The sequence below is a fragment of the Cynoglossus semilaevis genome, chromosome 6 (assembly GCF_000523025.1).
Source record: "Cynoglossus semilaevis isolate Cse_v1.0 chromosome 6, Cse_v1.0, whole genome shotgun sequence".
In the NCBI taxonomy this organism is placed as follows: Eukaryota; Metazoa; Chordata; class Actinopteri; order Pleuronectiformes; family Cynoglossidae; genus Cynoglossus; species Cynoglossus semilaevis.
In genome coordinates this window covers 14,677,846-14,701,242 of record NC_024312.1, presented here as the reverse complement: position 1 = coordinate 14,701,242, position 23,397 = coordinate 14,677,846, and the positions used below count along the sequence as shown (strand labels likewise).

Below are 23,397 nucleotides of genomic sequence, written 5' to 3'. Positions count from 1 at the left end.
GGAATTCCCAAGTGGGATGGGTGAGCTGCCACTAGGGGGTGCGCGTGATAAAACTTGTGATGGTGGTTTGGAGTGTTTTTTTAAGTTGAATTTTCCCACGCATAACTCACGCATTTTCCCATTTTTCCACGCATTATAACGACGTGTAAATAAACATTTTCGCTGTAAAATGTAATATGAGAAGCTGACATTTTCATCAATAAATAGATGCAGGGCATGTGTGGGAGTGTTTTATGTGTGTTACGGTCATTTGAGTTTGATTAAACATGTTGCCTTTATAAGGAATCTTTTTGCGGTTTTTTTTTTTCAGTGTGGGAAATTGGGGGTGCGTCAACCTGGGACATAGAACGGTGCTCGGCTAAAAAATTACAGCACACCGAAGAAGATTATAAATTATAACTTTGCACCCCCTGCAGGCAAAGAAAGACTAGTTTAACACTCCCTTTAACTGAGAATCGTCTGCTGTCCCTTCGGCAGACTGCATTCGGCCATTTCCGTCTATAGCCAGCCGGTGGTGTCACTCAAAAACCGTAGCGACTACTATTCAGTCTCAGCACACCAAGCCCTGCAGGAGAGGGTAGGCATGGTTTTACAGGGAAATGCTTAAAAATCATATATAATTATTGCATTGTGATTCTTAGAGCTGTTCACTTACTATTTTTTTAGTTCAAAGCTTAGCCGAGCATGTTTTTAGTGTTAGCTATGTTTAGCTTAGGTATGCTAACCTCCTATATAAGCGCTACTATTTAGCGCTAGCGTGAGTTGTTTAGCCGAGGCAGCCTTACACTTTGCCCCACTGAGTTGTCAGTGTGCATATCGATAATGTTTAAATGTACATTATCACTGAAGGCAAGCTTTAATTTGCACGAGAAGTTTTCTTTATTTATTCCAGTTTCTCGCTTTGTGTACAAATGTAGCTTTAGCATATTCCGAAGGTTACCGAACTTTACATTAAAAGAAACACGATTCTCTGCAAACATAAACATGCTGACATGCTCTCTTTGGTTTGGTTTACGACTTTCACCTGTCGTTCACATGTATTAGGAAAAGTTAACTCTTTAAGTATGCTTAAGGCAGTGTTAAAACGTACTTCAACATCGTATTTAACATATTTGAAGTATCTCCTGTCGTGTCGCAATATCAGTTGCATTGTATTTAAAAATAGTTTAGCTTACAACAGAAAAATTCAAGTTTTAAAGACTGAAAATGTCCTGTTTTCCAGTGATTCCAAAAAAAGAAAATTGTAAAAGAAAGTCTGTGGTTCCATTGTGTGACCTGACATGGATGATGATGATAACCAAGATGAACCAATCCGTCACAGCAAAGGAAAAAGAACTGCACAGTGGCTCATCTCAGGTATCTGCTGTTATATGTTTCTGTGTGAATATTACTTGACCAATGTGTTGAATACACAACAACAGAAAGTTTGTATATCTTTCACAATTTAGACTCAGAAGAGGATGTTGAAGAAGAGTCTGAGGAAGGAGATTCTGCTGATGACAGTCACCTAGATGGAGAGGAGCAGGAGGATGACGGAGAAGAAGGGGATGAAAAAGAAGACGGTAAGACTGATAGTTAAAAGTTATTGTATTGATGGCAGAGATATTGATGAAATTGGCATTTGTTTCTTTTCTACTGGTTTTGGTTCAATTTTAATATAATGCATTACATTGCAGTGGTTATGATATTAACCATTGAATACATTATATTATAATTGCTATTTCAATGGTTACATCATGTCAATAGGGTTCACTAAAGCTTTTTTATAAGTTCATTAAATTGTCTTATTTTGTTTGCTTTCAGGAATAAATCGATGTCACACTCAAAACTTTGATGTTCCCATAATTATTTTCAATTTTATCATTTTATCTTAAATAAAAATAAAATAAAAAATAGTCAAAACACAGTGTCATTGCTTCCCTAGATATTTTGGACCAATGTCTGTCAACTATAGAGATAGATGATGTTTTTTTTCTGTTATATTGTTATTTCTAACCAAAGTACTACTTAATAGTGCATTTCTACATAGCGCACTTTAAAAAACATGTTCATGTTTCTACTCTGGTAAAATATGTGGAGGTTTAAGTTGTAAAGAACATCAGTAAAGAGCAGAATCTAGAACTCACTTCCAATGGTTTGAATGGTTCCTTTGAACCATTGTACACCAATTCCACAGGACATTTCCTTAGTGATGTTGTTGATATCACATGCATGCTCCCTAATTTTGAGTATTCACTAAATTTGGGTGTAAAAACTCTGGCAAATCACAACATAAATTACTGCTGGTTAAATAAAGTACTAAAAGTGATTATTTTGTTGTAAAATAGTATTGTTGTCAATAAATACTCAATGTAAGATATCATTCCCCTGTTTGTTAGATGATGAGGACGATGAAGAGGATGGAGACACTGAGGTAGAGGTTGGTGCTGTGGGAGGGACCTCTGCTGGCCCCGGAGGGATGAGCTCTGATGAGGACTCCGAAAATTGTCCCATCTGCCTCAATTCATTCAGCAGCCAACCTGTCGCAACACCAGAGAGTTGCCAGCACTACTTTTGTCTTGACTGCATCCTTCAATGGGCAAAGGTGGGTCTGAGTGAACTGACTTGATAACTAAGTAGAAAGCTCAAGTTGAAGTGCTCAAGGAAAAACATTGTAGAAAACCTTCTACTCTTTTTATTTTTTTAAATATAAAACATACATTATGAATAAAAACATTATTACTTTGTCAATCAAAACAAAAGCTATAATTGTAAGACATGAAGTAACCTGACTCAATCCCCCGGCCCTTGTATCCTAATGACTGGGAATATGCTCCCTACCCCGTTTGAGATACAATCTCAACTGACCACAAGATATTTCTGCTTAATTTCAATTTATCTCAAAGGAACATATTCCAAGGCTTCCTCATGCCATTATACTGTCTCGGGGAACACTTCTGCAGCTTTGGTCTGTGTTAATAAGTCTTGATTAGGGTCATTTAAACAGTCCTTGCTGTCTTGCACTGGAAGCCACTGTTGGATTGACAGGTAATTACATTGTCATGGTGCTGAGCCGTGAGTCATTCTTGCCTGCAAAAATGAAGCTTCTCGTGGATAATGCTCTTAAATTATACCTAAAAATTAGATACTAGTGATAGTTGTCACTCACAGATTATTGATCATAATTAAAAATATTTTTTTTTAACCCAACTTTTTGTTGTGTTTTTGTTTTCCATTTCTAAGAATGCCAACTCGTGTCCTGTAGATCGAATTGCCTTCGATAGCATCTACCTGAGAAAATGTTATGGAGGCAAAACATTGAAAATGGTAAGTTTGTTTCAGCTTGTTTAAAATACTTGTACAATTAGACTCCATTCAACTCCTGCATTGTGGTCACATGGAAGGAAGCACAGGTGCAGCTGATCACCTTAACGACTGCTGTGTAGAGCAGGCAGTTCAGGAGGGTGAGATAGAGAACAAGTGCCACCTAAAGCTAAGGATGAAGAAAACTCCTCACTTCTTCTATCATTTACACCTTGTGTCCAAATGCCTGCATTAACTACGTGTTATTCCTTCAGTAAGATGCTAACATTGCTGTTCATGATGGCTGCTTGATAAAGATCACAGTACAAAAGCCTGCAAAGGAAGGCCAAGAAGACACCGTGGATCTGGACTTGGAGCAGACCAACTGCGAGGTGTGTGGGGGCAGTGACCGCGAGGACCGTCTGCTGCTCTGCGATGGCTGTGATGCTGGGTGAGACTGCTAATGTCGTGTGGCAACATTTTTACACAGGTGTATGAAGATCAATGTGGATTCTTGAACAGCCGTTTGAAATGCCATTAAAACCTCTGTGTTTCTTAGGTATCACATGGAATGTCTTACTCCGCCACTTGACTCTGTTCCAGTAGAGGAATGGTTCTGCCCTGAATGTGAAGCTAACAATCTCCATACAAGTAAATATTTTGCGTTATATGAAAATAGTGATAGGAAGGCTGCTGACTCCATTATTTTTTTAATGATAATTGCTATTTCACATTAAGGTTTCTGATCCGCATTACAACGAACATGTTGAAGTTTAACAAAAAATGTATTGCAAAATGTATTGTTATCATTATACAGTAAAATACAGAACTAGTCAAGTCAATTTTACACATTAGTCTCAATGGACTTTACAGTTTCTAATTGTTTCTATCTAATTGTATCCAGATATAGATTGGACTGACTTCCAGTATTGCTTGCTAAATTTAAAAATTGTTTGTTTTTAACCTTTAATGACGTATGTTTACATTTGTATGAGAAAAATATCTAGTCTGAGATTGTCATGGGAATAACTAATGTTCATTCCTCTTAATTAAAATTAAAGTTTCAGTTTTTTATTAATCTTTTAATCCAATAATGTAACTTAAATACTTAGCTGACTTGTTTGATTTCAAGATAAGAACTCATCCTTTATTTTTCACAAAGTCCTGTGAATTTTGTGATTCAGGGAATTCTGCTGAAGTTAGTGAGGCAGAAAGCCTGCCCTCTACTGCCAGAGCCAGTGTACGCCGCCGACCCCAGCCCCATGCCACAGGTCCTACCAGAGCTATTGCCCGAACTCAACAGAGTGAGAGAGTCCGAGCCAGTGTAAACAGACATCGCATCTCCCAGGCACGCTCATCGCAGGTTTGGCATGAGGCGTGATGCTTCTGTATTGGCTTATTTTTTTCAAGAGCTGGCATCCCACTGAAAAAAATAAAATACTTTTGTTACTCAACGGTTTGTTGTGCACATTGGACATACTAATATACTAATATATGTGCTTTGCTTATGATGAAGGGTTGTGAACATATTGAGAGTTCAGTTGTTTTTTTTTTTAACAGTTGGCCCCCACGTATTTGATCCAATCCACGTGGCTGGATGAGACCATTAATGCTGTGGTGGCTGGGCTCAACACGGCCGTGTACGTACGGGACCTGACACCTCGTGGCGGGACAAGACGTGTCCGTAAGATGGTTAAATATGCCAAACAGTGTTATTATTAACAACATGCCATCTAAAGACAGATGACATGAAGATCTAACTGGTAGTGTGTTTTTACTTATTTCTCAGGAAAGCGCAGAAAGGTGACACACAAAAAAACTAACGCTAAAACTGGTAAATCTGGTGTGAGGAAGAGGAGGAAGAGAAAAGTGAGGAAGACTAAATCCAGAAAAAAGATGGTGAGAATGTCATGAACAACCCTGGGATTTCAATATTTGTTGTATGTCCTTAAGGTGTTTTTCTTTTTCATTGAAACTCTGTTTTGTCACAATGTGCCAATGTTTAGTCTTGGCCAACCTGATGTAGTACATTTGTTATCTGCTTGTGTGATGCAACCTTCAGGGTAATTCATGAAGAAATGTTTTGATTGGGTACAGCGTGAGATCTTTTTATGCCAGACAATTACCAAGTAAAGTCACACTGTAAAGCCTGTATTCTCTGGTACAAGAATTAAGAGTGAAGCAAGACAAAGCTTAAATTCCAAAATACATGTTCTGTTTAGACTTTACAACCAATTTTGACAAGCTTGGAATTTGCAGAACATATTTTCTGTGTTTACCAGTAAAGGCAAAGCATTAATTTAATTTTTTTTTCAGAAGGTGGCAAAAAAAGCAGCTGGTCCTCGCAGCCGTATCGCTAGTAATCTTGGTATTGTGAAGGACAAGAAGAGTTCTTCACTTCCTACTGTCTACCGACCGTCGGAGCATACTCTGAGCAGTATGCGTGTAGATATAGGAGCAGCTTCTCTCTCCATCTATGGAGATCCATTTGACCTGGATCCATTTGTGGAACGGTAAGAGAACTTTTTTATCAGTCACGTGAAATGTTTAGTAAATGCCATTTGAAAGGGTTGACTGGTGAAGTACTGTTTTAAAGAAAATAGATCAAAAATAAATAAGGAAAATATGCACCGTTAGAAAACGATACAGCTCAGTACAGCTTCTTTATCATTGGAAGTTTGGCACTTTTGTATGTAGCCATGTAGTATTACTGTTCTTATAACTGACTCTATGCAGTGAGGAAGAAGAACAACAGGACCACGCCACATCACTGTTGGAGGCCAAGAGACGAGGCATCTCTCGCTCCGCTCTTCGCTCTCACCAGCCTGTAGCGCGGCCTGTTACTGCTAGCATCTCCAGGTACAATCATCTCTTTCCTTTGCCCTGTAGAGACGTGGGTTTGATGTGTTGTCGAAGAAAATGCAGAGCTGGAACTGCTTACATTTATTACTCAGTTTAAACTTCTCATTTAGTATCTGGGTTTGTTAGTTTATTATGTCAAAGTACAAGGTTGGCTGCCGAATTAGAACTTGTATATTACAGCTAAATATCACCTTCATTGTCAGATGTTTTTTTTATATATATATATCATTTAGCTTGATATATGCTATAATATAAATAATGTAATTAAAGGTTTGCTATGCTATACCAGGAGGGGGATGGATGTCCCCCGGTCAGTTGGGGTGGTCGAGGCCGCTCCAGTACCGGACCTTCTGGGTAGTATCCTCTCAGGGCAGAGCATGCTGTTGATGGACAGTTCTCATGTTGTCATTAACCGGGATGGTTCTCTTAAAACTGCAAAGCCAAGTAAGCCTTTTTTTTATATTTACAAGTGTGTGTGTGTGTAACAGCTGTCACGCCTGCCTTACACTCAGAATGTCCTGGTTTCCTCTTCCCAGAAGAACTAGATACTTAATGGCAACTCCAATGGCAGCATGTGCGGTTGCAAAGACTGAATTTTCCCATTTTTGGACAAAGAAGGGACAATTTTACTTTGAATAATTTCTAGTTTTTCATATTCTAATTAAATCTACCTTTTGTCTATTCTACCTTGGCACTGTAAACTTTATTCTGGTTTAAAATGCATTTTTTTATTTCCATTTGTATCATTTTTTGTTTCTTGTTTTTTGTTGCTGCAACACATCGATCTAATCTAACATTGAGGCAGTTTCCAATATTGGTAACATAGCGAGCCTGCTGATGATTTCTTTTTTTTTTTTTAATGATCGTCTTAGCAGGAGGCTAAGGACTAGGCTATGACGGCTTCCAATTCAATTAAAATTATGTTAAATTAAAGTATTCCACCACCTATTGGTTCACTGTGAGAAATAAAACTGTTTCTTGTCCTATTTCAGCAGTGTTATATTTTAGTTTCCTCTCACCAACTCTTATCACTGACTCCTGTCCACAGTTCCTTCAAATCCAGGGGGCAGCATAAGTGGACCTTCTGGAGACTTTGGCATCCAGTTAAACCCACAGATGTCACCAATCACTGGAGACGGAGACCTTCCAGGATCTTCTCATAACTCCATTAACAGACCTTCAAGTTCCACTCATGTACCTTCACTGACTTCCTCCACAGCATCTAATGTTCACTCTCCTCCGTTTGCTGATTTTCCACCCGGTGGTCACTCAAGTCTGCAGCCACAATGCCCCAACAGACTCACCCCATCTAATGGTGTTCATGGGGGCAGTCTAGTCAGAGCCACAAGAGAAACTCCATCCTCTTCCATCAACACCACCCTTGCCACCAACTCAAAAAGCAGGAAACCGTCTGCAACACAGATCCAACCAACAAAAGCATCAGTGAAGCCTACATGGGTGGACGTATCAGTGTTACCTAGGATACCAAAACTAAAAAGGGAAACCAGTGTTGGCACTGGTCAAGATGGCAGAAACAAACACTGTAGCAGAAACAATTCTACCTGTACCAGTACTAGCCATGGCCAGCCTGTTATGGGCATCAACAGCCTTGCTGGAGATAATAGCAGACAGCAAGGTATAGACCAGCAGAAGGGCAAGTTTGATGGTCAAGCTGCAAGACATAGACCTGGGGAAGCCAGCTCTTCACCAGCCTTTTCTTACTCTTTTTCTTCTTCCTCCTCCTCTACTGGTTCAAACACTGGTCAACCTCGGTATTCGTCGCTTTCCTCCTCTACTTCTTCCGTGAGCTTTCGCATCAACTCCAGTGGGAACTCCTGGCATTCAAGACAGGTAAATACTGCGTCATCGCCTGCTAGAGAAGACGATGTGGAAAAACACTGGAAAAAGAAGGAGGATGAGGCAAAGAAAAGGCAGCTGCACAGGGATAAGCAAATGCTCCTAGCGTCACGTGCACTTATTAATAAGGAACAAGACACTAGCAATATCTACGATCCCTTTGATCCCACTTTGTCTAACTCGAGTAACTCTGACAGTGAAACTGAAACCTCAACACAAGATGAGTTTTCCCAGAGTGCCACACTTGGGAGATGGGCTCCCAGCGTAGAAAATAAGGAAGATTTTGTTCCAAAGAAAGAAAACATGGTTCATGTTAAAATAGAAGCGGTGGAGGTCGAGGTGTCGCAGGAACCAATGAGCAGAGCTAGTGTTCTGGGAACTGTACCATACGAGTCCACAGGCTCAGAGAGGCGAGTTAAGATTGAGAAAGACACTGTTTTAGAAGGCATTAAAGTTGAGAAACAAACCTTTAATAACAGAGTATTTAAAGAAGAGCCTGATCTAGACAAAGCAGAAGAAGATGGGTATGTTGAAAGCAATAACACACGTTTAAAATCAGAGCCTTTTGATCTGACACCAGCTGCTCGTCACAGTCAAGGTCCTTTAAAAACTGAAAAGACTCTACGGGAGGAGCGCACACATGGCAGGTCTTCCTCCACCTGTAAGAATGGAACTCCAGACACTGGCTGTTCTTCCACTACCAATACACCAAGGGTGGATTCCAAAGACTCTAAATCCTTTTCCAAATCTCCAAAAAGAGATTTGGCCCAGAAGCAGAAAACCTCCAGAGCTACCAAGGAACAACTATGCAGCTCTGAGAATGAGCGAAGCAGAGTGGAAGATGATTACAAATCTGAACAGGAAGAAAGGCGAAAAAATAAAAAGGACAAAGAAAAGAGTTTGCGAAGATCAAGATCCAGAGAGAGGAGGAGGAGAGCACGTTCTTCTTCACAGAGCTCTGACTCCCAGAGCAGAAGTGGCAAAAAAAGGCAGAGATCTCGTTCCTGGTCCAAGGACAAGAAGCAATCCAGGTAAACGTGTAACACTGTCCACTATTTGTTCAATGTGTAATATTTTCCTGACTTATGGTTTTTTTTTGTCCGCTTCTACTGGATTTTAGGTCCATCTCCCGTTCCAGTAGTAGAGAGCGTTCAATGAAGAAAAAGCACAGAGAAAAAAGCAAGGAGAGAACTGATGAGAGAAGAAGTGATCACAACAGAGGACGCAAAGACAGTAGACGCGGACGCTCTCGGTCGAAGTCAAGTTCCAGGTCAAGGTCTTCATCAAGATTAAAAAACACCAAACGTGAACGTTCCCCTTCAAATTCTCGGTCCAGATCGAGATCTAGATCAAGATCCAGGGAAAGGAAGACGGATCCCACGTGTGTCAAACAAAAGTCCTCTCTCTCTGGCAGAGACAATGAAGAGTTTAAATCAAGGGACAGAAAAAGGCACAAGTCTAGATCCAGCTCAAGAGAGAGGAAAACAGAGGGCACATCTTCACTCAAAAGTTTACAGAAGAAATCCACTGAGTCCACTGTTTCATCTGCTAAACCGGAACTACAGGAACAGGAGAGGAAAAAAGGAAATGACGCTCTTAAAGGCTCCAACAAGGAGAAAAAGTACGAAGTGCCTGGATCATCTCGAAGTTTACAGGAAACTCCAGAAGTGCACTGTTCATCCTCTGGAAAAACAACACAGCTTCAGAACAGTAAAAAAAACCAAGCTGGAACTAAAGTTTCTGTTGAAGACAAAAAGAGTAAAGTGGAGTCATCCAAGAGTTCACAAAACTCCTCAGGGTCCTGTGTTGCGCGGGCTAAAGGGAAAACTGAGCTGAAAGACATTAAAAAAGAGGACGGCATGAAGCACGCTGTCACAGACAGAAATGCGGAAAAAGGCAACAAACATCGATTCCAATCACCTACCTCCTCCTGTACACTAAAAAAGGAGAGAACAAGCCTCAGTGCAGATGTTGAACCCACAACAGAAATGAAGCTCCTAAAAGAAATAAAAAAAGAAGACACTTCTTTTGATTGGTTTGTAGATATTCCTATGATTAAACCAATTAAAAAAGAAGCCATGGACTTTTGTTCTCTGCCAGAAACTGAACTGGAGGGAATGAAGCAAGAACGTATAAAGACAGAAACATCTGAGATCATGGTGGAGGCTTGTGAAATAACAATCAAGTCAGAGCCCAGTTCACCCAAATCAGGCCATCAACCCTTGCATACTGTAGTTACACCGGCTGTGAACTGTTGTCAGGACGCAGCCTCTCAGTCTCCCTCAGGATCAACGGTCGCAGAAGAACAGTCAAGCTCTGCGTGGACAACTGTCCCTTTGAAGCAGGAGTTTCAGCAAGACTCTGACTCTGATGATGACTTTAATGTTGGTGTGATGCTGGACAACCTGGACTATGTGAAGTCGGAGTTCACAGAGGCCAGCAGTGGATGTGTCAAAAAGGAGAAAAAGGCAGAGAAGCAGAATGTGGCCGGGGAGCAGAATGTGGCTGGGGGGGAGCAGGTGCCGGCTCTAGCTGGAGCTAAATCAAAGAATCAGGTGAAGAGGGTAACCTGGAATATACAGGAGCCTGAGGCCTCTCAACCAGAGAAGCCTGCAAGCAGTAAGTGGTCCTGCCAGACCAGCACAACTATTAACATTCAATTTCTGTAGGTAGCTACAGCTAAGAGGAGATGATGTGTAAAAAGCAGGGTTTCATTCAAACATCTTTGTGTCTGCCCACTACAGAAGTGGCCATGTATAAGCTGAAGCGAAGGCAGGAAGGAGTTCGCAAACCTGGCTCCACGGTGCTGTCGTCCACTCAGGTAAAACTACTTTCACTGCACAGTTCAATTTTCCTCTCATACTTTTTGAAACTTCAAAATCCTTGCCATTACATTAGTCAACATGTGGTGTAGTGACATATGATGTCCTTTGGGAGGCAGTGTATGTCTTCAGAAGGGAAATGTGTTGTGATGCCAACGTCACGTGTGGAAACTGAAACTTGTGTTGTGCCGGTCTTTCCAGGGAAACGAAACTAAACACTCTATTGTCCGAGATGCTGTTTAAATTTATTTGAATGACATTTTTTAAAGCTTATCTTCAATGTAAAATGCAATAATAATGAAAAAAGACACACATACAATGACTTTTTTTTTGCCAGTGGTTGGTTGTGGTGCCAGTTAATAAATTGCTTTTCAAATTGTCAACAGGGTAACATTGTAAAATTGTTCTCATGTTACTACACGTCCGACATCTGGTGTCAATTAGCTGTTGGTTAAATTATTATCTTTTGCCAAGAGTTGTGAGGAACTAGCTTGATTTTTTTTTTCCCCCCCAAATTCCCAAACTTTCACCATTCACAGGAGATGGCTAAAATAGTGAAAAAAAGAAAAGATGGAATCAAACGTACCTCCTCTAGATCCGTCAGCCTCCATCCACAGGGTTCAACAGTCACTGGACAGGAGGAGGCAGGGGAGGTGGATGTGAACGTGAATGACAAGGCAAATGTGAGTTTTCAGCAGTACATGTTATTGTATTAAACTGCAGTAAATGAAAGCAGAATCCTAAACTTGCCATGAATGACGTCTCATTCATCTTGACAGTATTTGAAGAAGCTGCACATGCAGGAGCGAGCTGTAGAAGAAGTGAAGCTTGCCATCAAACCTTTCTACCAGAAGAGGGACATCAACAAAGAAGAATACAAAGAGATTTTACGCAAAGCTGTTCAAAAGGTGGGTTCCACATAGAAAAAAATTCAGAACCTGATCTCGTTCATTTTTTTTTTCTGAAAATGTTTTTTCTGCGTTCCTATTTGTCAGGTATGTCACAGCAAGAGCGGTGAGATTAACCCATTAAAGGTGGGTAATTTAGTCAAAGCATATGTGGACAAATACAAACACGCTAGGAAACATAGGAAAGGAGAGGACTCAGGGAACACAGCGGAAGTTCACACTGAGCCCATGAAAGTCTCTGACAGCCCTCAAAACAATTAGACACCAGGACTGCGGGCCACACTGGACACATGCCAAGCATGAGCAGGCTTTGCTTTTGGTATTAACACAGATGGTTTACTGTATTTCATAAAAACAAAATGTGCCACACCAGAAAATTTCAGTTTTAAGCTGTAGCTCACAAGACCAGTGAGAGACACCAGAATATTGGACCCAAATCAGCTGCTGTTGTATAAAATGCTGTAAACCAGCGGTCCCGGCACTTTTTGGTTCCAAGGACTGGTCAGCTGGTACTGGCCAATACAGCAGACAGGGGGTGTTTGTGGAGATCATTGAACGGTCATTACAGGATGTTAAGGATAGCATTTTCAAAATAAAACATCTTTTAGACTTTATTTTGTTAGTATCACAGCCAGACTTTAGATTAAAGTAAATGGAAAATACCGCATTCTGGAAGTAAATTAATATTTTTTTTCTCTGAGGCCTGGTACAATTAACCTATGGACCTTAGGTCCCTGCTCTTAATCACATTTTCCCCAAAACCTCTAATAATTATATCAGATGATGGATATACAATACACATATTCAGTATTTATTAAACTGGAATATTTGCCCTTACTTTAAAAACCTACATTTTGCAACATGAAGACAAGAGTGACTCCTGTGACAATGTTTCATTCAAAAATAATAATTAGAATATTTTTTTAAATCAAATACATTTTTGAAGATAAAATAAAGCTCTTTTATCATAAATCTTTTAAAAAGTACAAAGGTAAGTGTTTACACATTACAAAAATCTTTTACCAATTGTTTCTGCAAGATGTGCAGTAGAAGCCTGACTGTCCAAATTAGACTTATGGTGTTATTTTGTAAAAACACATCACATAATGTGTTTAAAACAAAATAATATGCTTGCATAACTGTCTTATGGTTCCTGTCATCATCTACAAGTCAGCACTGAAGATAACGGTGTTGATAAAGAAACTGTAGAATAATATGTCTCTCTGCCTGGCTGTGAATTGTGCGCAGCTTTTGTGCCACACATCAGCTGTTGCTGCATCGTCCTTTACTGTTTTCAATCCAATTCAAAGCTCGACATCCAGCAGCACAAATGTCCATGTTAAAACCAGTGTGGCCTCAGTCTGGCCTGGTGTCACTCCTGTCAAGATGGGACATTCTGACCTCTCTGTCCCTGATGGAATTTCTGGGGACAAATTTTGGTCATCACTAACATCCTGTACTTGAATTTCTCACTTCCAAGAACTGAGATGATGCCTCAAAGGGGCAAATCCCCAAAGACCCAGCCGTGGATTGTGAAACCAGGTTCTTATCTACAGACGTATCTGGAAGATGCGCTGTGGATTCTTTTTTTTTTCGGAGGTAATGGTAGCAAAGTCCTTTTGTTTTATTAGGTTTCGGTAGAGTATGCAGTTTTTGCATAATTTATTTAAAACCACTTATGCAAATTTTGTAGAAAATGTATCGGGAATGGAAAATATCAATTTTAGATTTAATTGTAAATAATAGTTTTGATACATTTTGATTATTTCATCCACGTTGCCTGTTTAAAATGACAGATGTTTCTTGTTTAAAATGTTTTTTTTGTTTTGTTTTGTATTTAAAAGAAGCCTCCGTTAAGTTTCTTCCATGTTTCAATGATTATATTAAATAAGCTTGATATAGATGGCACACATACACACAGGAAGTCCGGGGCAAGTTGAAAATAATGGAGTTTTTCTTGAAATCTGTTTTTGTTTTTTGATACACTTGTTCTACTGAAATCGACATCTACGTCACACACTTTCCACCTCTGGCTTCATTGTAGAAAATGTAAAAATGTTTTGTGCCAAAAAAATAAAAAAAAATAAAAAAAAAAATAAAAAAAAAAATAAAAAAAAAAATAAAAAAAAAAATAAAAAAAAACTTTCTGTTTCATTTTCTGTTTCATTAGGGGCAGCATGTGTATTTGCATACAGTAGATCCTCGGTGGAAATCCTTTCACAAAACGTCACCAGCCTCCCAGAATTACCGAAAAGGTACGAGTCTTGCTCAAAATTCTTTTATAAATATTAGTGAAAATTAATACATTTAAGAGATAAGTTGTTTCTGGTACTTTATGATCTGATTAAGGGCATTAATGACTGGTTTTAAAAGGTTATTTGAAACGTTAGAATCACTCCATTCAGTTTTCCTGCCAGTGACCGATAGTTAACTCAAACTCCAGTGGTGTATTTTCCTGACCTTTAGTAAAGATAAAAATAAAAAGTTGAACCTGTGTCAGTTTTATCAGGACCACAGATAATGGACATCAATACTGGTGCTATTAAAAGTTAGTGTTAGCAGGCTTCATACTATTGATCATTGTAAACTGTTATGAAAATTGTACAGTGTGTTCATATCAGTGATAGTGCCAGTAGTCACACGGAAGTCATAAAGGAATACCTCAAGGCTCAGTGCTCTAATCTATCTAATTTATTTTAATTCTTAGAAAGCATTATATCAACTTCCTTTTTTACGCAGACAACATAAAATCGTATTTATCAATGCAGCCTGATGAAAATAGACAGGTTGTCAAACTCCAGCAATGTCCTGAAGACAAAGACTTGACTGAGTGGTGGTGGTTCTTAAAGCTAAGAGAGGATCACCTGACATTATAGTCTCTTCAGATGATATGCCTTTGTCTTCCACTTCAACAGTAATAAAACTTAGTTTAATTTTTTTTTACTGTGTCTCTAGAAATCCACAAACAAATGTCAAGATCAGCCATCTTTTTTGATTTGTTTTACTTTTACACTTTTTACACACTTTTACACTCACTGTAATGGACATCCTTGAACCTCTTCATAGTACGCCTGATTTCAGCTCCAAAGGTAATGTGTAATGTAAATATTGCCATTAGTGTGAATGAATTCAAAAACCATTTTAGATTAAATCCATTTATTTAAAATCCAATAATAGAAAGTTTAGAACCAGGAGAGTACAGAGAAAATCAACTAGGACATTAACACACAGTAAACAGCTTAATGACACACAATGTCAGACTATAAATACAGTATATAGGATAAGATATGGTGGCATGCATTTATCCATTATTGTGATATTTACTGAAATCAAAAATGGAATTAATCCTGCTTGCTATAAATACAGTACAGTAACAGTCCAGTTTAGCATTGATGACATTCCTTTTTAGTAGTGATGACACTGTTTTCTCCCACCCAAGGTGATAAGACAAAAGTAATGAATAAATAATCAAGGCACTTGAAGAAATTATTCCACTCCTCAGCAGACAGTACAAACCTCTGGCTGCTTATCTTCCCCACGTCTTTACACTTCTGTCTTAGTAAGGGGTAAATACTATTTAAAAAATGTATCAGTAAATTCTCACTTAGTATGCAGCCCGTCCGAAACCGACCTAGTTTGAACTGAAGAGTGAACAAGATGCGGTACATTTCGTGGCTTCCATCGACTGCAGCTGTCGTTGCCTTTAGAGGGAAGTAAAGAGATCTAATGTAGGAAAGCCTGTACTGTTTCGTCAGGTGCTGGCAGCTCGAAGGCAGAGTTGATGAGATCATAGAGGCTGTTGTGCGAAATCTGCAGACTGACGTTGGTGCTGTGAAGAGACGAGGCGCCCTCCATCTGGGCCAGCTCGTGAAAATATTGACATATCAAGGGAACCACCTAAAAATGAGCCAGTTGAGAGATTAGAAGGTAGAACTGCAAAGAAGGTGAAGCCAAACCCTATGTGTTTGTGTGTGTGTGTGTGTGTGTGTGTGTACCTTGACCACGATTAGTTTTTTCTCCAAAGGTTTTCCGTCAGGGAACTTCTCTCCAAAGCACATGTTAATGGTATAGCGAGGGGAGCTGCCGTTGTTCTCCTTAAAACTTTTCAGTTCTTCAGCACAGGAACAAAATAAAAGGCATGACGTCATACGTGTGATGCTGATGCTGTCGAAGCATATAGAACAGAGAGTGAAGAGCCACACCGACCTTTGACAAATGTCTCAAAATTCAGCAGTTCCTCCACAGTGTTCTGGGGCAGTTTTCTCGGGTTTGGGTGAGCAACACTGGGATCACTGGTGCTGGCAAACACATGGCACCGGTCCTGCCTCCATGCATAGATGCCAGTTTCCTGGACCTCCAGGAGTAAACCTCTCTGGATGCTGCTCAGAATTTTGTTTGTGAAGTCGATCTAAGCCAAACGATTGATGGTTAGTTGAGAGTTAATTTCAGACTCAGGGAAAAGGTATACTTGGTAAAAATAAACATATAGGCAGGAAATGAATATTTCTGAGCATTTATTAGTGTTCACTCTCCTACAGGACTACAAAGTTGATGTTAACATTACAAGTGAATGAGTGCTTCTGTGATAGCAATAATAGAATGTCATTGTAATGGAAGGCATTATGTTGAATAATTTAAATAAAGTCAATTTGATTTGTATAGCTCAAACTCCCAAAACTTATTTGGACTTACTGCAATGGACTTTACAGTTTTTTAATTTAAATTTTTGCACAATAGAACTGTTTTAGTTAAGTATTGCTGTCTCCACCATTTCCTCCTTCCTCTCTTTGCTGAGGCAGATGGCTGACACTGAACCTTACTGATAAAAGGGAGTTTTCTTTAGCTCCGCCCCTCTCTCCCTCACTGTTGACAAAGTGCTTACTCAGTGTGTGATTAAATTTGGTTTTCAGTTACATCTGTATTATATTCTGTTTTTTTTTTTTTTTTAAAAAGTCCCATATTTGTCCCACGATGGGGAAATTTCAGTGTGAGTCTTTGCAGCGAATACAGATTGCCACAGGAGGCGCCATTAAGTACGTTTTTCCTTTGGGACTCAAACCCAGGACCTTCTGTATGTGAGGCAAATGTGCAAGGCAGACGTGATGACTGCTATCATGTTTACTTTTTTACTTTTTTTTTTAAGTGTGAAGTTGCTATTTGTTTTTTTATATTTGAGCTATGCAAATAAAATTGACTTAACTTGACTTTAAAAGTTAAAGAAAGGTCAGGAGATGATGATGAATGAATTAAGGTTGTGACAAATAACACTGTCAGCACTTTGTACCTGTTTGTGGTCGAGCAGACCGTCAGTAGTGGGGAAACACAGGTGATAGGTGTCATTGAGGTTAGGATCCTGGTGCTGGTAGTGGAGCTGGAGACGAGAAGTTCTCACTGTGGTCTTGAGCATCTCTTTCTTTCTGTAGAAGATGGAGATCTCCAGGTCGCGGATAGTTGGCTGTATAGCTGAATTGAAGACAGGTTGAGTACTGACTGTTTAAAAAAACAAACACAAAAGATTAAATATATATATATATATATATATATATATATTTTTTTTTATTTTTTATTTTTTATTTTTTTTTTGTGTCTAAAATGACAAAAGTTCAAAAGTTGTTCAGAATCTCTTAGTTTATACTGCAGTATGAGTCCATTTTTTATTTTTTGTGGAGTTCTGGTGACTGTCACCTTCACAGTAAGACTGCTGCTGTGGAGCAGCTGGTGGATGGATCTCAGCTGCTGCAGGGTAACATTCAATGACAGCTGGGTTGGGCTGGCAGTAGTTATCTGCCCACTGTGGCTCCTCTGAAGACGATAAAAACATTTTAGGTTCATTGCTATCATTTACCATTTTCAGCCAACACGTGGCACGACATCAGGCAGTTTACCTGCAGGTTGGTTTTCCAGATCCAATGCTGTAAAATTGTGGACCAGATAGGGCTGTTCAGGAGGAGAATATCAAGACATCACGGAAAATACTGCATATATTTGACAAAACCACAAAGGCCAAATATTTGCAGAAATGGTCCTCTTGCATAATAAATAAATAAACAGAAGTGAAAGTTGGCTTTAGGCAACACTGCACCTCAGCTCCTGTGGGGAAGTACTCTGTAGGAGAACTGTAGATGTCTAAAGTCGCCATCAAATCCTCCGGAGCCTTTTCATTGGGCAGAACTTCCTGTCTACCTGCACAAGCCAAAACCTGCATTAGTTCAAAAACACCAACTGCAAAGGATTTTTAAAGAGAAGGCAACTCATTACATTATCAATATCTAGCTCACCATTGGCGTTAGTGATTTCGTAGATTTTGTGCGGGTCGTCGGAGTTCTTGGAATTATCCTCCACCTTCTTGAAACGCACAGACAGGTTGTTCAGGGCGCATCGGAAGTTGGTTTTCCAGCGTGCTTTGTCATTGGGGAACTCGTTTATTTTGCCACTTGCAACCGCCCACGCCTATGAACCACACACCGAGTATCAGGCTTGTACATAACATTGTGTTTACTCATCAAAACACTGTAAACAGTTATATTTTAGTATTTTTGTTTCAGATTATATCTTTATGACATTTTTTATTATCTTTTGTTGTGACAACTGTGCAGTGGGAAAGCACATACAAGCTAACAAAGTGCTAAACAGACTTCTTCATCTGTTTAATTTCTATTTTTAAAAATCATAGATAAGTATTCAATTGATTAATCGTACTTCTGCTTGCTGGCTACAGTTAAAGTTGTAGTACTTTTGTCTACCTTTGAATAAACCAGGACTCTTACAGCGAGAAACTCTTGGCACAGCTGCAAAAACACTTCATTTTACATTCTTTGTTTCGCAAATCAGGAAACAATACAATCTAATTCCAGTAACCTCGGTGTGACGTCAACACAGCCATAAACCTGTCATCGGCAGGTGGAAAGGTCCAAAGGCCAAAAAGACTTACCCGAAATATTTCACAATCTTCATCCCTGCAGTCCTTCCTCGAGTTGTGCTTCCAGGGAACTCTGAACCGGTTGTGACCCACATAGCACAGTCCAGAGTACTGTCCTGTCTCCAACTGTCTCAGCAGCCAGCTGGCAAACTGTGGCTTCGGGGGGCTGAGGAGAAACATGACACAGATCAGTGTTATTCCAAACAACAAGGCAGAAAGGGAAGGAAGGCGGCCATCACCGGCAGACAGAATAAATAAAGATTGACATGATTTAAACGGAATAACTCCATAACACGTAGAACACGGTCTCTCTCTCTCCATACCTCTGCATGTCTCAGCAGGTGTGTGAGTCCGCCGTCAGTCTATCTGTAGTTCTGCCTCCCCACAGAACTTGAAGGCGTTTATAATCTCTCGGTGTGTATGACCACGTATGACAAAGCAACAGAGACGCCCTCTGGTGACGTAGGAAGGGAGTACTTCGGTAGAAGTTAAGGGGTTTTACTTTCAAAATCCGGGAGGTAAAGTGAAAGTATTTCGTGATCACACAATAAAGGTGTTTAAATAAACATTTCATTTGTAAATTTAAAAATCAAAAGTTGACATTTTTATTAATAAATAAATGCAGGCTTCATATGTGTGTTCCAGTCATTTGAGCCCTGCATTTATAAGAAAGTCTGTTGTTGTTGTTGTTGTTGTTGTTGTTTTTCAAAATTGTGGGGTATGTCAACCAGGTTGGGAAGGAGGTGTGGCCTACCTAAGTGTTGTGGGTTTTCAAGGTGGGCCCCAATGATGATTAGTGATCACTGTATTTAACTTTAATTTGGAAGCTACCAAACTATATACTTGTAGTGCAGACCATTTACATTGTACTTTCTGCCTGTAAGTTTTGAGCATTAAAACATCACCTCCTGTGAAACTACAGTCTCGGAAAATTGTTGGCAGTTAAATCAACCAAAGAAACAGTCGGAATACTGCAGGTGTGGGATTTATTTTGCGTTTGATAAAGAATATTTATAACCATACAGTGGGTGAGAGTGCAAGGGAGATCCCCCTTTGTTTCGGTCACCTAAGTTCTAGATACGTATATTAATAACACTTGCTTCTGCTTTTTTTTCACTTGTTACCTTTTTAAACTTCCTTATGCATGCTCTGGAATTCCTTACTCACAATGAATACCATGACGCTCTTTGGTTTAGAAACTGTCGGCCACAGACCCTTGAAGTGAACGCTGTGTGTACTGTATGTGCGTAGAGTATATGTTTGAATAGAGAAGCGATACAAGCTTTGTTGCGGCGGTTCCTTTTTCCTCAATAATGGAGCAAATCTTGCTTTTCAAGAGTGGCCTCTGCGGCCATGAAGGACGGAGGGAGGCGGGTTGTTGACAGACCTGACCGAAAGATTCACATCCCATTTTATGCTGTGATTCACAGTGCGTGCTACTCCTTTTAAATATTATCTCTTTGCAGAGCCACCGTTCATTCATATCTCCCTCTTATCATGGACACATAGACCAAAATTACAAGTGCCTTAAAATACACCAGAAGTTGTGGTTGTTTCACAGGAGTTTCTGGGTGTTGATGGTGGTTGCTATTTACAGCCGCACCCTTGGCCTTGACTGGAAAAAATGCTAACTTAGAATGGCACGTGTGGCAGCTCAGGTTGTGGGATTTTTTTCTTTGTTTTACCACGGCTAGGATTCTGGGGACTTAAATAGCCACAAGCAAAAAAAAAAAAAAAAAAAAAAGAAGAAGAAGAAAAAGAAGACACGACTAAGACAGATTAGTGACATTGGGCCTTGTTGGGGGGTTCCAGTTTTTGCCTATTGCAGTTTTCACTTACATGCCCCATTTTTTTTTGTTTCATAAACATAGTCTCAACATAATGCAATGCAACAATTTAGAAATGAGTACATTTTGATCTGTCCAGTTCACACTATAATGAATGGATTATTGAATGTGGGGGGTTTTCCCATTTGTGATCTAGTAACTGTCATTCTCCTTCAAAGGGTTAAATTGTTACTTTGGTGGTTTGGTCCGTAATGTAGAGTAAATAAACACATATTTATGTGTGAATTGGCAGAACATTCTGATGACAATTTTTTGGGATTTTTTGGAATGTTATAATAATAATGTCATTATTGACGGTTAGAAAAAAAGACCAAGAGCACTGTAGACAGGCATTACTGTGTCACTGCCTGTTTAAGTACGCCCCCCAGACCCCAATTATTACGAATTGCTTTTATTGACTGCCCCATTCTATTGCTAAGGCAATCCGATTTACTAGCGCCCTCTGCTGTTGACAGGACACGACTCTAAACAGAAGAAATGGAGAATTTACACACACAATCAGAGAATCATGAAAACAATCCATACACATCCATCACGTTCAGGACAACGTGAACCTCTCGGTTAATTCCGGTAGTTTTAACATTTTTAACATTAACCGGGAAATATTGGGACAAATAAAGTTTCGTATGTCCAAATGAACGTAACACACTCTACAAACTAATATTTCTCTATTTCTGTCCAACATACACGCTTGTTGTACCAAAGGTTTCTAGCTCGATTCCACCTGCTTTCCTATCCCTGATTGTATTTCGTCAGCGCAGGGATTCTGGTGTAAAAACTCCCTCTGCGGACTATTGCTGTTAAATTAGTAACACGGAGAAGACAGTTTTCTTTAAGGCCACCAGAGGTCGCTATAGTCTAAAGTTTTCGGGTCTAGTCTTTACCATGTAACGGATCTCAACTCACGATTTCTCTTAAAAAGTTTGTCACACCGAGCAGGGACTGACCTTGACAGGAAATTACAACTAAATCTCAGTTTAAACTTGGAAACAAACCACCACAGCTTCAACACCAGTGGACGGTGACGTGTTGTTTAACTGTCCAGTCGACTGTGGTGCTGAACGCTGCGTTCTCGCGCCTGTGTTTTGTGCTCAACCAAACGAACTAAACACATTCAACAGTTTAGGATTATGGAGAAAATACATGACATTTGTACGAAGGTGCGTGTTGGGTTTATGTGTCGTTAATGTAATGCCTTGTCATTAGTATCGGTCTGTAGTCACGGTCTTCAAAGTTTTGTGCCCGGAGTCTCGTTGCTCTTTATTGAAACAGAGCAGAGCTGTAGCCTGGATACAGGAGAGAGCGTCTTTGGTATTTGTGGTGGTAAAGAGCCAGGGGAGAAAGATGGAAGGAGGAGGAACCGGGACTGATAATGAAATGTCTTGCCAGAGGTTACAAACATTGTCAAATTCAAAAGGTATTCCAAACAGCTGAACCATTCTTTTTTTCTACAATTCTCTCTCTTTTTAAAGTTCTTTTTGTCGCTCCCCTCCTTTTTCTCTCTTGTCGCACGGTTGCAGAGCTGTTTGAATCCACCAATAGGCCTTCAGGTTGGGCACATTGGAATGTAAATGAGCCGAACGCGTGCTCCGGGCGCTCTGAAAGCTAGGGATTGTTTATTGAGCTCCCCGAGCCACGCGCCTCACCCGGTGGGGGAGTGGACGTGCAGGAGAATCACAGAACGGGGGCGGGGCCTCGCCACGAAGCGTGCGTCTCCCAGAAAGGGCTGGGTGAGGTGTGTGTTGGGGGGCGCGTGTTGAAAAAGAGGAGTGCTGCCAAAGTTTGGGTCAGATCGGCTCGTGGAGAAAAGCAGTGAGGAGAGACTTTGACTAGAGTTGGCCACACGGTCCCCACGCGAAGGACACGAGAGCTGTACACTGCCAAGCAACGCGCTCTTCTTGTGCCACCACTGTTTTGGGTCCGCACTCACCCCCCTCTCTGACATCCATCACTTCACCAGCCCGCTGTCATCGAGATGGAAACTACAACCATCACTACCACGCAGACTGCATTCACCTTTGGACTTACTGAAAGACGCGCGGCCATTAGTCTGCACGCACCGGCACAGGACTGCACCGACCCGAGTGCGCACCAGGACGCCGGCACCGTCGGTTTCCAAAGCAAAGCCAAGGTGCTGAAGAGACAGCGCTCCAGCTCCCCGGAACTGCTGCGCTGCAAGCGGCGCCTCAGCTTCAACGGCCTCGGCTACTCCATCCCTCAGCAGCAGCCAGTGGCCGTGGCCCGCCGCAATGAAAGGGAGAGGAACCGGGTTAAGCAGGTGAACATGGGCTTCCAGACGCTGCGTCAGCATGTGCCCAACGGCGCCGCAAACAAGAAGATGAGCAAGGTGGAGACTCTGAGGTCCGCGGTGGAGTACATCAGGGCTCTGCAGCAACTTCTGGACGAACACGACGCGGTTTCCGCCGCTTTTCAGTGCGGACTGCCGTCCCCGACGCTGTCCAACAGCTACTCTGCCGACCCCGAGTCGCCTCACTCCACATACTCGTCAGATGAAGGCAGCTACGAGCCTCTGAGCTCCGAGGAACAGGAACTTTTGGACTTCACCACCTGGTTCGACAGGTACTGAGACTGACGGCGTCAAAGGCGCGCAGCAGCAACATCAGCAGCAGCAACATCAGCAGCAGCAACATCAGCAGCAGCAACAGCAGCAGCAACAGCAGCGGTGGCTCCTGTGCGTAAAAATCAGCTGACTTCTCTCAGAAACGCCTGACAAAGACTTGATGAAGGCGTTACATCAGTCTCGCTCTCAGACCCGGGGTGTGAGCTGTTGCCTCCCCCATACACCCTCGGGGTTAGGGCTGCTCGTGCAGGAGCAAAGCAAACGTGAGACAGACACAGTGAGAGTGTAGAGCGGAGAGAAAGAGAGGGAGAGAGGGAAA

The 23,397-nt window shown here is 40.8% G+C and overlaps 3 protein-coding genes across 8 annotated transcripts in view; 2 read left to right on the top strand and 1 right to left on the bottom strand.

The window, feature by feature from the left end:
- The window catches only part of phrf1 (PHD and ring finger domains 1), a 75,889-nt gene that overhangs the window by 1,424 nt on the left and 51,068 nt on the right, over nucleotides 1-23,397 (top strand). Inside the window, exons 1-20 of one of the 5 annotated variants that reach the window (XM_025055931.1) lie at nucleotides 47-577; nucleotides 1,223-1,356; nucleotides 1,449-1,562; nucleotides 2,379-2,584; nucleotides 3,223-3,306; nucleotides 3,600-3,733; nucleotides 3,842-3,933; nucleotides 4,467-4,645; nucleotides 4,843-4,966; nucleotides 5,072-5,181; nucleotides 5,599-5,795; nucleotides 6,019-6,141; nucleotides 6,434-6,588; nucleotides 7,193-9,032; nucleotides 9,122-10,620; nucleotides 10,746-10,822; nucleotides 11,363-11,506; nucleotides 11,603-11,731; nucleotides 13,902-13,986; nucleotides 22,018-22,126. In XM_025055931.1, coding sequence (XP_024911699.1) covers nucleotides 1,281-1,356; nucleotides 1,449-1,562; nucleotides 2,379-2,584; nucleotides 3,223-3,306; nucleotides 3,600-3,733; nucleotides 3,842-3,933; nucleotides 4,467-4,645; nucleotides 4,843-4,966; nucleotides 5,072-5,181; nucleotides 5,599-5,795; nucleotides 6,019-6,141; nucleotides 6,434-6,588; nucleotides 7,193-9,032; nucleotides 9,122-10,620; nucleotides 10,746-10,822; nucleotides 11,363-11,506; nucleotides 11,603-11,731; nucleotides 13,902-13,986; nucleotides 22,018-22,106 — 5,457 coding nt within the window. In that variant the 5' untranslated portion in view covers nucleotides 47-577; nucleotides 1,223-1,280 and the 3' untranslated portion in view covers nucleotides 22,107-22,126. Of the gene's footprint in view, nucleotides 1-46; nucleotides 578-1,222; nucleotides 1,357-1,448; nucleotides 1,563-2,378; nucleotides 2,585-3,222; nucleotides 3,307-3,599; nucleotides 3,734-3,841; nucleotides 3,934-4,466; nucleotides 4,646-4,842; nucleotides 4,967-5,071; nucleotides 5,182-5,598; nucleotides 5,796-6,018; nucleotides 6,142-6,433; nucleotides 6,589-7,192; nucleotides 9,033-9,121; nucleotides 10,621-10,745; nucleotides 10,823-11,362; nucleotides 11,507-11,602; nucleotides 11,732-11,818; nucleotides 13,814-13,901; nucleotides 13,987-22,017; nucleotides 22,127-23,397 lie in introns of those variants that run through there. The other 4 variants (XM_025055932.1, XM_017033180.2, XM_008312341.3 and 1 more) reach the window with 4 other exon arrangements.
- Nucleotides 14,871-19,119, bottom strand: irf7 (interferon regulatory factor 7). Of its 2 annotated transcripts, none has more exons than XM_008312343.3 (10): nucleotides 18,974-19,119; nucleotides 18,663-18,816; nucleotides 18,010-18,181; nucleotides 17,814-17,914; nucleotides 17,617-17,668; nucleotides 17,417-17,533; nucleotides 17,016-17,194; nucleotides 15,938-16,139; nucleotides 15,727-15,842; nucleotides 14,871-15,628 (listed from the first exon to the last, which is right to left on the bottom strand). In XM_008312343.3, the coding sequence occupies exons 1-10, from the start codon at nucleotides 18,979-18,981 to the stop codon at nucleotides 15,455-15,457; spliced, it is 1,275 nt and encodes a 424-aa protein (XP_008310565.2). In that variant the 5' UTR covers nucleotides 18,982-19,119; the 3' UTR covers nucleotides 14,871-15,454.
- Nucleotides 22,445-23,391, top strand: LOC103380394 (achaete-scute homolog 1b-like). The gene has a single exon (XM_025055938.1). It carries the CDS (start codon nucleotides 22,473-22,475, stop codon nucleotides 23,082-23,084), a length of 612 nt encoding a protein of 203 aa, XP_024911706.1. The 5' UTR covers nucleotides 22,445-22,472; the 3' UTR covers nucleotides 23,085-23,391.

What these genes read in the sequence shown, in the direction of transcription:
- irf7 (XM_008312343.3), bottom strand. An exon ending in CGAAATCACTAACGCCAATG is followed by an intron (nt 17,915 to 18,009) that starts GTGAGCTAGATA and finishes TGGCTTGTGCAG; the next exon opens with GTAGACAGGAAGTTCTGCCC. An exon ending in TTTTGAGACATTTGTCAAAG is followed by an intron (nt 15,843 to 15,937) that starts GTCGGTGTGGCT and finishes CCTGTGCTGAAG; the next exon opens with AACTGAAAAGTTTTAAGGAG.
- LOC103380394 (XM_025055938.1), top strand. Translation starts at nt 22,473, where the DNA reads ATGGAAACTACAACCATCACTACCACGCAGACTGCATTCACCTTTGGA.